This window comes from Phaethon aethereus (assembly GCF_964289735.1).
Source record: "Phaethon aethereus genome assembly, chromosome: 1".
Taxonomy (NCBI): domain Eukaryota; kingdom Metazoa; phylum Chordata; class Aves; order Phaethontiformes; family Phaethontidae; genus Phaethon; species Phaethon aethereus.
Window position 1 is genome coordinate 64,076,050 of NC_138575.1, and position 16,865 is coordinate 64,092,914.

Genomic DNA, 16,865 nt, shown 5'->3' on the forward strand with positions numbered 1-16,865 from the left:
CCCGGCTGGGCCAGCGGACTGAAGAACGAGGTCATCACCCTCCCGGCCTCGTTCCGCCGTGGGGGGAGCGCAGTCAGGAAACAAGGGTACCCCACACAAACCGGAAGCGGGCTCTGGGGCCGCCCCGCTCACGGAGCAGGTACCGACAGCCACCGAGGACGCAACCGGACCCTCGGCACTTCCCGCCGCCGCTGAGGGGGGCGGCCGTTGGGTGACCCCTCCCCCCTGCCCCTTGCCAGGCTGCGCGTGCAGCGGGGCGAGGCACGAGCACACGACGGGTGAACAGTGAGGAGACGGGGTGCGGGGGCAGGGAAGCGGCCGGCGCCGCGCGGCCGGCGGGCGGAGGAAGGGAGGGAAGGAGGGAGGGAGGGGTGGCGGGGCCCCGCGGGCCGGCCACGGGCGGGGGCAGGGCCTGCTGACACCGCCCCGCCCCGTCCCTCACAGCTCCCTCTGGGGAGTGGGGCGGGGGCCTTGGCTCCTCCCCTCCCCACCACCCCCGCCCCCGCCCGCGCGCACCGGAGGGGGCGGGGCGGGCGCGCCCCCGCGCAGACGCGGACGGCGGGGCGCGCGCAGGTGGCGGGTGGCCCCCGCTGCGTTGGCCGCTGCTGCGGGCCGGCCTCTGCCGGGGTTTGCGCGTCGCCGGCGGGCGCGGAGCGGGCGCCGGGCAGGGGCTGCCGCCGCCTCCCACGTGAAGGGCCGTAGCCGCCCGGGCGAGCGCCGCGGCCGGCCGAGGAGCTCCGTTGCCCGCAGCGCGGGAGCTTCCCCTCCGCCTCCTCGCCCCGGGGCCCGAGCCCAGCCGCTCGCGGGCCCTGCGGAGCGCCGCCGCCCCGCTCCCGCCTCGCTCCTGCCCCGCCGCTTCGGGGAGGTGGCTGGCGGCGCGGCGCTGCCCCCGTGAATAACTCCTCACGGGGTGGGCGTGGGCAGGGGGGGCTGCGGCAGGCCCCCGCTCCCGGGCGTCCCGGACCCGCCGGCGGTGGATGCGCCCGGGAGGAGCAGCCGAGCCCGCCCAGCCCATTCAACCCGCGGGGGGGACGCGGGGCGCCGCGATGACTTGACGCCGGGCCGTGGCGTGCCGTGCAGTGCCATGGAGGGGATGACACGCTTCGTGGTGGCCTCGGCGGCCGCGGCGCGCTGGCGGACGGCGCTGCCCGCCCTGCTGCCGTTGCTGCTCGCCGTGCCGGCGCTGCGGGGCTCGCCCGCCGCAGGTAAGGGAACAAAGGGGGCCGGCGGGGCCGGCCGGGCCGCGGCAGGTGTGCCGGGCCGTGGGCGAGTCTGGGGGGGATCAGCCGCCGCTGCCGAGGGCAGCCGTCCCCGCGGGCCGGCGTCCGTTAGCGGGAGCGTGCGGGAGGAGGCAGCGCCGGTAACAATGCGGCGGGGCGGGCGGGGGCCGCCTGTGCGCGCGGCGCTGCTGGGGAGCCCCGCCAGAAAGCGCGCGCATTGTTCGCAGCCAGACGGTGTCCGCTCGGGCGTGGGGCCGCCAGCTTTGCGTGGGCAGCCCCACGCGCGGGGGTAGCGTAGGGGGGAAGCTGAGACCCGAAGGAGAGAACCGGTGTGCGATGGGGCGTTGGTGGCAGCCCCGTCCCAGACCACTCAGGACAGCTGGTGCGTGGGGTGCCCGCTGCGAGCCGGCGGTCGCCCGGCATTGTGCCCCCAGTGCCCGCTCCCCTCTCCCGCGCCTGCGGCTCTCGGGGTGCCTGGGGCGTTCGGGGGTGCCGCCTGTCAGGCGGGGGCAGCACCTGCGGGGTGCGGGGCAGCCTGGTTCTCCTTCGCCGTTCGCGTTCGGAAGCATCGGAGCCCTTGGAAAGGCGGGATGTTACTCTCCGAGTCGTGGCAGGACTTGTGTCTGTGGAGATAACTGTTTGGGCTCCAGAGGGTGGTGTGCTCGGTAGGTATTTCAAAATAGCCGGGAATCGCCGCCCCCCTTTTTTGTCTCTTCTTTCCTCTAGTGGCTCTAGGCATCAAAATTAGTCTGTAGTTAAGCAAGCAGTTTAATCACAAAGATGTCTCATTTGGTTCTGCTCCCATAGCGCTTCTTGGTTCATCTTTAATACTTCTTTTTTAAAAATGCGACAGCTAACATTTCATAGAATGTGATTTCATTTGCTGTGATTATAGGTTTTCTTTCTGGTAGATGACACATAAAGTAATACACTTTTATCAACATCAGTGAGTTGTTGATAAGTAGTAAGAAGTGATAAGGACCTGCATTAACCTATTTCATGAAGTGGACCAACTAGTGTTGACTCTTATTTAAAGATGAGAATCATGGTGACTGTTGCTGTGTGCTTAAGAAGCCTTTTTAATAATACTTTATTTCCACTTCAGAAAGTAGTTCGTGTTTTGGTGGTGATTGGTTAACTGTTTGGAGAAGTTAAAGCTCTCTTCTAGCTCCCTTCATAGCCAGCAAGAGATGTTCCATTTCCAGCCTATGTGAAAGTTGATAATTTATAGTGAGCTTCAGAGATTCTTTTTCTTAAATAGAACAGGCTTTAGATACAAACAGGAGGAGGCAAAACATTAGGTTTATAAGTTGAATATTTGCCTGGGTTTTTTAGCCTCTCTGAGGTTAATAGAATGTCTGGGTTTCTCTTTCTGGATTTTCATAGCAAGTCAGTGAAGGCTTTTGTTTCAGTTGTTTGTCTGTTACTTAGTAGTTCTTAATTAAACATTGCTGTGGATTTCTGTAAACTCTTGTGTGATTGCTGTGCATTCTTGTATAACTTAAAAAGAGCAGTAGAAATATTATATAACTTAGCCAGTGTTTGGGGCTGCTGGAAGAGAGCACTCGGGGACAACAGATCTTGCCCAAAGTGACATTTTCCTGCTCAGGCTAGGGCAGGAGCCTTCAAACTCTTTTGATTTGTGAGTCCTCTTGCGAGTTTTCTCTTTCTACTGGGCATGTGAATCATGTACAATGAACTTTAGTACACTAAGAGCAAACTTGCTTTTCAGAGGATGCTTTTCATAGACATCTTAGAAATGGTGCATTGATTGCAGATATTTAAAGGCTGCAGATGTCAGAGAACAAGAATATTTTGTTCCTTTTTGGTTAAGGTGAAGTGCTTTATTGAAAAGCATGGCAGGAGCCCAATTTCCCTGTCTTGGGCCCGTAATGTTTAAAAAGTTAGGACACAGCCTTTATCTTAATCTTTTCTTTAGCCCTGAAATGTTTTGGAGGTATAATGGGTGATGTGAAACAGAAGACATGTATACTGGTCATATGCAGTAGGCTTGGACAACATTCACTTAATTGCTCAACAGGTTTACAACTCCCTGAGTATCTCCCTTGGGTGCAGTTCATTTGTTTTTCAGTTCCGTTTGGTCTTGACCAGTTTGGGAACAGCAAGAGCAAACTCCTACAGCTTTGAGTTATGCAGAAGAGGCGTACAGTAAGAGTGGGATGGCTGCTAGAGCCACTTGCTTGCAGTTGAAATAGCAAAGTGAACGTCAGTACTTCAGAAAATTAAGTAGTAAATCAACTTGGATTTTGGAATGCTTGATCCAGCTCCCACTGAAATCACATGTCGCTGAATCAGTGCTTCAGCTTCCACAATTAAGCAGATGCTGAACTCGTAGTATGTGGATAGGCTGCTAATATGCTAAAGGTAGGTGTACATTTGAGCACCTCTGTGAACTAGGGCTTCTTTGGTCAGGCTCTGTGAATGTCTTACTGCTCAGCCCAGGCTTTTTTTTTTTTTTTTTGCTTTTGTTCCATTGCACAATCTGTGCAACTCCCACACTGACAATCAGGAGGCTTTATCTTGTCTTGCTGCACTGTTTTCATGGGAGAGAGGAGAGCTATCTGCTGGACTCGGAAAAGTCTGCAGTGAGTGTCCTCAGAGACTCGAGGGCCAAAGACAAGTTGTGGAGGTCAGGCAGGGAATCAGACATAGCTGCCTTATGGGACAGTTGCAGGATATTGTTTATTCAACTTAATTGCATGAGTGTGTTGCAGACACTTGAGTTGGCATCATGTCTCTTGTGGCCAGTTCAGCTTGTCAAGCTTGCTTCCAATTCATTTTCACAGAAGACCCATATGGTTGGAGGATTCCCTTTAAGACTGCTTTCTATGCTGTGCTTGCTTTATTTATGTCAGCCTCGTGTCTACAAGCTACACTTGTAGTCTTGCCAGAGGAAATGTGTTCTTTGTTTGCATGTTCTTTCAAGAAGTTAGAATGCTAAACAAGCTAGTGGACAGTGCAGCTTTTTGTTCATTTGTGTCTGTTTTGTGAGTGACATTTGTTTTCTGTGAAGCAAGGTCTTAGATTTCTCAGGCAGGGCTGGGACTTGAAATATAGCAAGCCTGTAACAAAGTAGGCTTTAACAGCTTTGACCTACCTTGGGTAATAGATTTCAGGCACTGGACACGTTAAAGAGCAGTGATTCTTGCTGCAGCACAAATCTTTTCCAAGGGATGTTGGGAAGCTGATGACTGTGGTAAGTGGCAGGCTCTGACAACCCAGCTCTTATTTCTCAATTCAGAATACGTGTTTGTGTGTGGTGGGGAGCTGCTTGGGAGAGAAGTGAAGCAGAATAGGCTTCTTAATACAGTCTCACTTCAGCTGTGGGAGACATGGCTTTCCTTCATTTGAAAGTAAATTTGTTTATGGATGATGTCCAAACTACCAGTGAGTCTCCAGTCTTGCCCATTGTGGCATACAGTATGAATAACACTAATTGCGCAAGAGTTATTATGGATGATGTCCTTAACTACTAGTGTGTCTCCAGCCTGGACCATTGTGGCATACGGTATGAATAATGCTAATTGCATAAGAGTTATTAAATAGAATGTGTCGTGGGAACCTATGTATATGTAAAAAGTCATAAAGCACAAATTGTGTTTTTAAATTTTGTCTTGGAACCCCAAAGTTAAGTCAAATGGTAGCAATGAAGTCAAATGAAAAGTGCAGACTTAATTTCTGTTTGGCTCATGTATAAGAATCACATTTTTGCAAAGTCCTTGTCAGTACAGCCAGTTTTGCACTCTCGAGTTGCATGATAGGATGTCTCTTTTTATCCCTTTAAAAGTCATATATTTCTGTATTTTTCTTTAGTGGTTGCTAAACACACATGAGCTCAATAACAAATTTGATTGACACTCTCTATATGTGCTGTGTTTTCAGCTGTTGATGTTATTGGAGACAGCTGTTCTGGAAGACGAAGGGAAAACCTTTCATAAAAGCAATGGATTGTGATGTCTTCTTCCTAATGCATGAGATGGGGAAAAGATACAACTGACCATTGGTAGTCACATCACTGATTACATCAATGTAATTAACTGTGTGTAAAATACACTGGATAAATACTGGAAAATGGTAGACTGGGCTGATTGTGCTAGCTGTTATTAAAGCTGTAAAATGTAAGATGCTTGTAAGAAATATTACTGCTTTGCAGTGGAGTTGAGAACAAACTTAACTATTTCAATTGCAATTTTATAAATTGTGCATTTTACTATGGACTGAAGCTTTTTTCTTTGCAAAATGTTCGTTGAAAGAGTTCAGCTACTTCTGGTGTTGAGGCAAGAGGAAAACAATGGTTTCTGCTTTGAGTTCTGCCAGCTTCTTTTCTAATAACTTTAATACCCTTATGCTTTGGAGCATGCAGTTAAACTTTGGCAGATTGTGTCTGCTCTGAAGGAGATGTTTTCTCTGCTGCTGCTTTGAAAGTGATTTTTTCTGAAAGCTTGTAACAACTGAATTTAGGCACACATGACTATGATAGAGATGATGCTTTTTTTTTTTGTCTGCTAAAACTTGGGTATACTCTATTTTCATGGAACCTAACCAGCCTATTAATACTGACCAGGGGGTATATGTACTACCTGGGTAGATGTACTAAACCTGCTACCCACAGCCCAAAATGATATGTGAAAGACTGGACTTCCCTGTGAAAGTCTATCTAAACTGCTCCAGATGTTGGACTGGATTGATCTTTAGGACTGAGAACTGGCACCTGCCTGCCTTGTGTTTAAGGATGTGTCTGTGCTATGTAATGGAGTGCTTTACTTTCTTTAGGGGAGCTTGGGCATCTGCCTTATGGTGCAGTGTTGTGTGGTGATACCTGATTGTATTAGGCTGAAGAGGGAAAACAGAGAGAAGGCTTTTAGAAGGAGCCAGTGTGGGAGACTGATTTAGGTAAGCAGCAGGAGTAAGAGAGGAGTCTGTGGATCTTATCTGCTCATTGATGAGATATGTGGAGAAACCTGGGAGTTGTAGGAATAGGGCGGCAAGAGAGACACAAATTGCAAGAGGGTTTGTGAGATGAAAGAAACTGGAACTGGCAGGGCACAAAGACTAGGAGGCAAGACGTTAGGTCAGGAGTGGGGAAATAGGCCTGTGGATGAAGGAAACTGCAATGTAGAAACTAATTCTGAAAGGAATAAGTAGTGAAGCCTGGTAGTAGGTTGAGCGCGCTGGGAAACACACATAGACTCAGTTTAAAAAGGGAAAATAAACCTCCAAAAAGAGTGTTGAAAGGAGGAATCGGAAGTAAGGAAGATATGAGACTGGGACAGGACTGGAAGAGATGTGGCTGAAAGCATCATGCTTGGAATTTAGGAACAGAGGAGCATGTGCCCACTGCTCTGGGACTTTCTCCAGAATTTAGCACAGAACCCAGGGCTTCAGAGCGTTGGCCCTTTCCTCCCCTCAGCCAGGAGCATGATAATCTGCTGCTACTCCGTGAACATTTTGTGAATGCGCATATTTCAGCCTTGTGACAGAAGTGTTTTTCAGAATTTGTTTTAAAAACTGGAAGATTGCCTCTCCGGAAGTTACAGTAGCATATGAAGACTGCAAAGGCAAAAATCAGCAAGTTGTAAGTACTGATGTTACAATAACCTGTGCAGTTTTAAATGACTTCTGTGCCTGTAAGTTGTGGTACAGCTATGCTCACATGATCAAAAAGTGTATCTCCATATAGATAATATTTATAGCTATATAGACACCTGCACATAAATATCTGTACATACAAATATCTGCACATATAAACACCCAGGTGCAGACAGGACACTCATTGCAGTCAGTGTACAGAACTGATCCTGCTCTGGGGAGAAATGAGTGTTGGATACCAAATGAAGAAGTTATTTATAGGACTCTTGCTCCTTTTGTAGCACATGTTGGAAGGCGTGAAATGAATGATGTGGGGGACAGGGAAGTTTGTGTGGGGTTTTTCTGAATAAAAGTTTCACTGTTAATATAATTAAATGCTATCCTAGACAATTGAATTATGTTGCTGTTGCAGAGTTTCAGTGATGTGAGCTTAAACCAGGCTTCCCACAGGTGGTCACTAGCTGTGTGTTCCTCATTTACTGGATGTGAGGCCTCTGGGATCTGTGTTGCAGAAATGCTGAGTGTTTGCAGCTGCCAAAGTCAAGGGGAGCTGTTCTTGAATAGATGTTGTGTCTGTAATTCTAAATACTCATTAATGTTTCAAATGAGGCATTCAGGATTTGACCTTGTTTCTTAGTTTCACCATTTGTAAAGTGTAATTTCTTAGATGTAATTTCTTGTTTGATTTTCAAAATAGTATGAAATGTTCAGATGCAATAACAATGAGCACAAAGGAGAAGTTCATCAGAAAGCCAAAGACTTTTGTCTTTAGAACAGGGTAGATCCAGTGGTTGATAAACCAGTCTACCTAACTTGAATTTTCAGAAAAGCAGTGTAAGTGTGTGACCAGCAGGTTGAGAGAGGTTATCCTTCCCCACTACTCTGTGCTGGTGAGGCCTCATCTGGAGTATTGTGTCCAGTTCTGGGCTCCCCAGTTCAAGAGAGACAGGGAACTTTTGGAGAGAGTCCAACAGAGGGCTCCGAGGATGATTAAGGGACTGGAACATCTCTCGTATGAGGAAAGGCTGAGAGATCTGGGGCTGTTTACTCTGGAGAAGAGAAGGCTGAGAGAGGACCTTATCAATGTCTATAAATACCTGAAGGGTGGCTGTCAGGACGATGGAGCCAGTCCCTTTTCAGTAGTGCCCAGTGATAGGACAAAGGGCAATGGGCACAAACTGCAGCACAGGAAGTTCCACCTCAATGTGAGGAAAAACTTTGCTGTGAGGGTGACAGGGCCCTGGAACGGGCTGCCCAGAGAGGTTGTGGAGTCTCCTTCTCTGGAGACCTTCAAAATCCAACTGGACGTGTTCCTCTGCAACCTGCCCTAGGTGATCCTGCCTTGGCAGGGGGGTTGGACCAGATGATCTTCAAGAGGTCCCTTCCAACCCCTACCATTCTGTGATTCTGATTCTATGAACTATTTGTAAGCAAACAGAAAGTAACAGTTGGTGGTGTAACAGTACCATATTAAGACTTTTTTAGTGAGAGTTAACTAGCCTTATACATGGGAAAACTTACTATGCTGTATCAAAGTGTAGTAGGATTGCTTGATTTTGTTTTTTAAAATCAAATCTTCATAAAAAGTCCTCATATTTATGGTTGCTGATGTTTGCTCACTTTGAGTTTTAGCAGTTTCAGCCTACATCCACTACCTGCTTGTTCTTCATGCACAAACTGTTTTCTAATCCTTTTAGTCCTCTTCCATTCTCCCCTGTGATTTAGAGAGGCTTCTCTTCTGTGAATTAATTCCCTGTATAGAATTTTGAATTGGCTTTAACCATCTGGTCAAGACAGTGCGTCTGGTCTTGTGGTTTGAAATAGAGGTAAGAGGCTAAATTTCACCAACAAATAAGGAGAGGAGGAGGGAGGAGTGCTGGAAACATAGTGACAGAAGTTCCTGAAAATCCAGATGCATTTCAGTAAGGGAAATGCATAATAGTATCATACTGAAGGGGCTGAAAACCTGTACAGCCATAGGATGGAGAATAGGCTACGCAACAGTGCTATATGAAGGGATCTGGTGTTTATCACAAACAAATATCACAAATATGAAGGGATCTGTTGTGGATCACAAACAGTGTGATTCAACAGGATCACAGTAGTGCTGGATCTCATGAACACATGGGTTATTGGCATATCCCGTGTAATAACTTGTTCATTCTTTTCAGTGGCAGAAGAGCTCTAGCTGGGATTCTGGGTCTGGTATGGGATCTTGTCCTTTGAGGAAGAGGCTACTGGAAAGAGTTGAGATCCCAGAAGTATTGAGGCTGCGTAATCTAGAACAAGGAAAAAAAAAGATGGACAGGACTTTATTCAAATATGTAAAAGATAAATACAAAGAGAAGTGTAATAAGCAGTTGTTTCTGTTGAATAAGAAAAGAAGTAAAAGACTTGAATTGCAGTGAACCAGACATAGGTTTTCTAACTGCTGGTATTTCTAATAGTGTTGATAATGAAACTCTGAAGTAAATGGTTTGGGGCAATAATGTAATCTGTCACCGGAGTTGTAAGAACAGCTTGTATAATGATCTAACAGAAGTGGATTGCAACAGTGATTCCACAGTGGTGAAGAAGGATGGAGTAGATGATCTCCTGAAATATTTTGCAGTTCTGTTTTTGTGAAATTCTGCAAATAGTATAAATTATGTGCAGACGTGCAACATTGGGGCCAGTATCTGTTTATTACTGAAAACTTTAGTGTGTTGTTCAAGTGAAGAAACAATCTGTGGTTGTGTAGTTAAATACTGTGTCATAATGTTTATGCCGATAAAAGCTGAATTAGTATTTCATAGGCAGCCTTAGTAATGACACTTTCTAACTTTCGAATGATTGATTTTAGGCTTAACAATTTTGTAAAGTTTCAAAGAATATTTTGTAATCCTTGCTATAGTGACTGTATCCTTGGTAATAAGGGGTGGGAGGAACATGCTATTTTTTTAAGTTAGTCTTTGTGCTTTACTGAAGGATGCAAGCTCAGTTTCTTCAGCATTTTATAGTACTGCATAAATTATCACTGAGAGGACAGGTACAAGTAAATGGTGTGAATGTGATTCTGCATGTCTTTGCTTTATCGATCAACTGAATTATTAGCATTTGTATATCTAAGGTGGGATGGAATGAGGCAGTATTGGTGCTCAAAACACTTAACTGATATTTCTGTAGAATGTATAGTTGAGCAAGCTGGGAACTTGTTCATCTTGGTACAGAATTTAGGATTCACCCTTGCCCTTAGGGAAGGGAGACATGGTGGAAGGAAGAGGTCCTAAGTGGTGCAAGATAATTGTGAGACTGAGCAAGTAAATAGCACTAGATCAAATTTTTCAGTTGCTTGTGTTGTATGTACTGCCGGCACAGCACATGCCGGGGGTCTGGGTCGAAGGAAGAATGCAAAGCTTCTGTTCCTCAATAGCTGAGAGTCGGTGGGTGCCCCACGTAGTGAGTGGGAAGTGGCCAAGTTTCCTGACTGGAGCGACAACCGGTGGGAGAGCAGCAGGGATGTCCAGGCCGGAGCTGTGTGCTTGCTGGCCTTTGCTGAGGTGTGTGCAGTACTTCTCCGCACTGCAGTGAGTGTGTCCTGACAAACGTTTTCTGGACAGTTAAGACAGCAGGGAGCTGTCTTTGTGCTCTTTATCTGAAATTGGTTTGGTATGGCAGGGTGAGAGAGGGGGGGGGGGGGGAGGGGGGAGGTTAGGAACTTTGATCAGAAGGATACTGAAATAAGAAGCAGCAAAGAGAACACTAGGGGCTGGAGCTACTGTAGGAGTGGGTGAAAGGGGGAATATGGATTAGGGTATTGATGGTGGAAGGCTTAGTTGAGAAGTGCTGTGGTATGAAGAAGGCTGCTTGATATTGGCAAGTTGGAGGTTTTCGTGGCTTCTCCATATAGTTGACTTGAGCATCCTCCCTTTACAGCTTGCCCTAGAGATATGTAGAAGAAACTGAGGCACTTGCATCGGACATTTTCTAAAGGGGTGGCTAGGCTCAGTTTTAGTAGAAAACTCTCAGGTGCCTTGTAAGATATATTTGAATTGTAAGTGCACTTGAAAATAAATGATCACATAGGACAGGTAGACAATACAGGTATGGATATTTTTTCTTGAGTAGTATTGATGCAGTTTACAGATTTTGTTTTCAGCCTGTTTTTTCTTAAGTCACACCATTTTGGACTGAATTTCCTATTGGGTGTTTTCTTACTGAAGAAGAAAGTCAAAACTGGTATGACTTCTTACATGAGAAGAAGGGTCTCAGTTTGTTTGCTCCCCAGCCAATAGTGTATGGACCTAGACTGTGGATAGTCTCTAAGTAAAAGTTCTTTCCTCATTTAAAGGCAATTGTTTGATACTGCAGGGTGGTGCAGGGACTGTTTATTCTCCTTCTAGATAGGTGTGAACTGTATTAGAAGTTGAGCCTGTCTCACCTGCGGCCTGTAATTCTATTGTAAATAAATTCAACCTCATGTATGCAGATTGCAGTGAGCACTGCTCAACCACAAAGCCATAATGATCTACTTTGGCATTATTTGGAGACAAAGCTCTAAGCATTTATGCAGCAGACCCCTCTGGGCTAATAGCAGGTTACATTTTTAATAGAAGGAAGATGGCTGTTTATCAGCTACATGGGATTCTGATTAGGTAACTTCTCCAGTGGATGTCTGTGTTTAAAACTGGAGCTAATGCTGAATTGGGACTAACTTGCGTGATGTATTGGGTAGAAATTACACATCACAGAACAAAATCCTGATCTAGAGCAGAAGTCTGGTTTGAAGATGTTTTCAATTAGAAGCTGTCAGTGACCTTACTTCCTGTCCTTATGCTGAAAGATGAAACAGATTTGGGCTTCCAGCCATTGACATTCAATTTTTAGAAGATGTAATTTGTTCCACTCTGAAAGAATGTTAAAAAATTTTTTTTCCTTTGTCTTCCCAGCATGAATGTACTTTTTATAGTAACTTGGTTAAAAAAAATTATGTAAATGCTTATCAGCATGGTAATCAAGGTTTTGTCAAGAAGGATTTTATCCAGTATTAGTACAAGCAGGGAAGTTTCAAGGAAATAAATGGTGCTTGTCTGTTTACTTTTTTTGCTTCTGTGAGTAGTTAGTTTGCTGCTTCTACTGCAGCCAGGTTCTTAAAACTGTAAAAAATGTCAGAAGGATTAGGATAGCTGAGGAATGTGAAATGAATGTAAATCCATTTTGCTTCTTTTTAAATTGAGTGGATTCCAAGTAGACAGTGTCACTTGAAAGTATAATCTTCTTAAAATCCTGGAAGCATTAGAAACAAAACTGAACAGTTTCTGTACTGGAGTATTAATTCTTATGATTCTTTAGTATATACTGCTGCTATTTACTGTGAGTAAAGTTTGTTAAGCACTGAGGTTGGGTGAAGATAGTTCTAGAAATCTTAATGTTAAAGAGGTTCTTTCAGATGTAGTAAAATAAAATAACACACAAGTTAGTTGTTTTTATATATTTCTTGAATGAGCCAAACCCATCATTAAAACATGCTACTGATGTGTGAGATTGCACTGACAATTTAGAATGGTTGTATTTTATATTTGGAAATAAACTCTCTAACAGAATGCAGCCTTGTATCATGTATTAAGTACAAATGTCTATGTCATTTAGGTAAGATACTTCAGAAATATTCTGAAGTACTGTCCCTCATTCCTATAATAGTATCAACCTTGGAGGTCACATCTAAAACTTGTTCTCTGTAAATATGATGTTAAATAGCTTTGTAGATATTTCTAAAAGCAGAAAAATACAAATTTTACATATTCCAGATGCAGGTGTAAGAGTTAATGTGCTTTATGAAGACAAGTATTTTGATTTGAGTGAATAGTTCAAACTCCTGTTTCCATTTCTTACATATCAGAAGTTACATTTCTAATGAGTTAGTGGACTTAGGTTTTATGAAGATGTATTTTGAGATTCACTGCTTTTAGTTTTGAGAGAGTTGGAAAAAGTGAGAATTTTACTAGTAGAATGGAAGTAATGAATTAATTAAAATAATAGCTATTATTGGAATTCTTCTGTGTGTTTAGCATCAGTCCTTGTGGATTGAACTATTTGGAGGAGGACAGGTGAAAAGCACAGGTGCATGTTAAATATAGTTTGTCATGAGCAGTCAAACCAACCACCCAACACAGCAGGTGTTTGTGGAATATGTATATAAGCTCACGCTTGTAGTACTGGTTTGTGCTTGTAATGCATTAATGTCTGTGTGTTTTGGTTAGGTTTTGTTGTGTTTTTTCCCTCTCTTTCTGGGAGATGAGGGAAAACTTTAAATGAGATTTGTTTATTTTCATGACTGAAGAATGCATAAAGGGTTGAAGACTGTCTGTGCAGGTTTGGCTATATGAACTCTCCCGAAGTTTAATTGGGACCTGTGCCTCAAGTTCTCTTTCTGTTATGCTCACCTAAGGAGCTACATCATGCAGTAATCTGACACCAGTTTACTCTGGGAATTCTACGATGCCTTTAAGTGTTTCTTTTGTTGTAATGTGAAGGAGCATGAACATAGTTTGTCAGCAGGAAAGAAGTAGAATCGGGAGCTACAGGAAGTTATGAGATGAGGAACCCAAACGATCAAAGCTCTCATTAGACTAGTTATCTCTGTAACCTACAATATTTTTATTGTGCTAACTTTTGTACAGTTTGTCTTGACTGGAAACTTTGTAAGGTCATAAGCTTTTTGATGCTTCCTGAATTATTGCTGCAGTGTAAGAGAAATAGCATTACTGCATCCTTTCTAACTTCTGGGACTGGATTCCTTGCTGCTTCAAATATGTGGAAGGTGAAACTGTTAAGTCGAGGGAAGAATTTCATCCTGTGTCTGCAGGTCTAAAGAATTTAGAGCTTCTAAATTGCAGCTCTGTTACCTCAAGCTAGGTGGAAAAGTATTGAAATAGGAGTTGTGTTTGAAACCTGCATATTTAAAAAGAATGTTTGGGTTTTTTTTGCTGATTTGCTTTCATGAAAAAATACCTGAGACAAGTAAATCAAAGATGGTGGGATATGTTATTAACAATAAATGTCTTGTACATCTCATAGTTAAACTCCTGCTCATAGTCTTTTGGGGGAACAGATTTATTTTTTCTCAATGTGCAGGATTATTTTGTATTTAAGAAGCTGAAAAGAACATGGTAGGTATAAGGGTTTTTTTATTAAACACTTGTGTTCATGCTGAAATTATTTAGTGGATGTGTAATTGAGTTAGAGTAGCATGACTTGTGATGAGGTAGTCTCTGACAGTCATATCAATAGCCTGTTTTCCATCCAAAAAATCTTGCAGACCTCCTCATAGCATTCTCTGTTGGTGTTTATGGAAAATGGCACATTTCTAACTAAAAATCGTGCTTTGGTAAGTGGACTGTTGACGAAGCAATCAATTTTTATTTTAATCAAGTAAACCCACCAGATTTTCCTCTTTTTTTTTTTTACACATCACAGCAGGTGTTATATATTGCATCAGAAGACACAACAATAATAGTCAAAGCTAGTCTTGTTTCATATCAATGTTTTATGTTGTTTGTCTGGAATGTTGAATTGTCATAATATATACTTGTGCAAATAGAGGCACAAGACCAAGAGATTTCACTTCACAAACATGGTAATGTGATTTCTTTTATCCAACATAGTAAACTTCAAATTCCTTTCTTTTTTTCCTCTCTTGGAAGAAAATCCTTTTATGGGATTTTTTTTTTTTTTTTAAGAAATGTATCAACATCCCCTTCTGTGTTTTCTTCAATGCTCTTCTTATTTTCCCCCATACATTCTTCCTTCTTTACTATGTCTCTGTCTTGGAGTGAAAGTTGCAGGGAGTTCCGTCTTAACTCCTGCTGAAAACCAGAAAAAAAAAAAAAGATGTTGATTCCAGCATTTGTTGGTTTTGCTCTCTGTATACTTCTTCCAAAATCTTGAGGAGAGTAGAACTTTTTTGGCATGGGTGGGGTTTTTTCTTGTTGGGGAAGGGAAGACTTGGAAAAACGGGAGGAGGAAGAAAACAGGAGTGCAGACTCTTGCCAAATGTGAATGATTTTTCCCTCTTATAAGTTGTGACTCTGTGCTACTCCATGCAGAGGAAAATCCAATTTTAGATGCTTGTTACTTCTCTTTTAGCTTGTCACTTCAGCTTTTTGGATGGTTGTATAGACTGTATTTTTAAAACAGTACTTTATTAAGATATTTCTACTGTTTTGGTTTTGTGTTTTCCCCTTTAAATGGGATAGTTCTTGAAACCCTAACTTGGAGCACAGTCATGCAAACAATTGGATTGGCACCTCTAAAGCACAGAAATGAGTATCTGGAAACGTAAGGGAGTGGCAAGAACCTTTCAAAACACAGCTGCCACTGACAGAATGGCACCACAGCTCTGTTTTACTCTGAAGTTAATTTGTTAAAGGGCAATTGGGTTAGAACTTGCTTGGTCTTAAATAGACTCTACTGTTGAGAAACGTTCATTTTAACAGCACCTCCTTTCTCATTTGAACTTGATTACTTTTTAGTAATTTTTATATGACTACTCTTTCTGGAATTTTTATCTTCTGAAAGAAAAGTGGATCTTTGTGTGTTTAAGTAGTTCATCTCTGAGAGTACATAGTAAAATCTTTCTTTAAGGAAATACTCATATGAATGATTGAACTAAAATGTCTCTTTGGCCCTCAGTCATATTATACTTGTATAGAAAATTTAAGCTCCATAATTTGTCTAAATAAAGAATTTCCACTTTTATAACTGACAGGTTTAGAGAACTACTGCTCTTGCTGATGCATTTTAGTAGGGCCCTACATCCTTCTTTGCAGTTGATGCCTTCTGTTTCAGGACTGGCTTCAACACTTGCCCTAGCATCAGTTCTTTACCATTCAGTCCCCACATGAGTACTTCAGTTCCTTTCTTCTCACCGTTTCTGCATACACTCTTCCCGCGTAGCCTCACAGGTCCCAAGCTTTGCCAATACACTAGGCTTCTCTCCATCTGCTTGCTTCCCTGCGTGACAGCCGCCGCTCCTGCTTTGAAGTCACGGAGGACTAGCTGGCATACTAGCCAAACCGGTGTCACTATTGCATTTTTTGGTACTCTTCTATTTCTGTACACTATATCAAATAGAAAACCACCTTGTAGTTACACCTGTATTACTGTGTGTGCAGATCAGACCCTTACTATAAATTCATTCCAGTCTAACAAGCCATGCTTGTCTGTAGGGCATCAAATGCATTCCTGGGCATTCTGAGGTGAATGCACAAGTACGTGTTTAGAAGTCTCAGACTTGTCTTAACTTGGCAAGCTAGGCTGTCCAGGACCATGTGAAAAGCAAGACAATTTTGGGAGTTAAAATTCTGGTGGTCCAATGTGAAATGGTAAATGTCTAGCAGCTGACTGAAATTAGGTTATAAAGTATCTGTGATATATCATGCTGTCTACCTACTGAAGAGTTCCTCCTTTAGATGTTTTCTGCATCATCCAAGAGAGAGCAAAATTCCAGTTTTAGTGAGACAGGATTTGAAAACGCTGTTTGTCAGCACTGGAAAAAAAAATTTTGTAGGGAGTGCACTCATCAATTCCAGCGGACTTTTGCAAGGTTTTTATGAGTGCTGACGGCAGCTTTCCTGCGAGCAAGAGAGTTAAATTAATAGTGTGGACCCTCTTGCGTTGCCTTCCAGAGCAGGAGGGGGCATCAGGGATGTTGACAGGCAGCATGGTGGCATTCTGAGGGAAACGGGGTACAGGCAAACTAACGCGTTTTACAGTAGAAAATGCAGGAGTCTTCCTGAATGTTGTGGTATTGTGGAGGTTTGGGAGGAGAAAAGAATGCTGAAATATTCTGGAGAAAAATATAAGCCAGCGTGTTTCTTATTACGGAGTAAAAGGGTGCATTTTTATTTTTGGCTTGGTAGTCTTTTTAAAGCCAAATGATACTGAACTCAGTATTTTTTTTTTTTTCATCTGTGGGCTTAATGATGGAACAGTGTCTTGGGGAGAGGAAGCCTTGTCAGGGAGACACTGATAAAAGTGAGTCATTTGAGGCTGTGC

The 16,865-nt window shown here is 43.7% G+C and overlaps 1 protein-coding gene across 1 annotated transcript in view; it reads left to right on the forward strand.

The window, feature by feature from the left end:
* The first annotated feature begins 624 nt into the window (after positions 1 to 624).
* The window catches only part of KIAA1549, a 151,913-nt gene continuing 135,672 nt past the window's right edge, over positions 625 to 16,865 (forward strand). Inside the window, exon 1 of the mRNA XM_082014398.1 lies at positions 625 to 1,205. Within this exon, the coding sequence (XP_081870524.1) occupies positions 1,085 to 1,205 (121 nt within the window). The 5' untranslated portion in view covers positions 625 to 1,084. The remainder of the gene's footprint in view (positions 1,206 to 16,865) is intronic.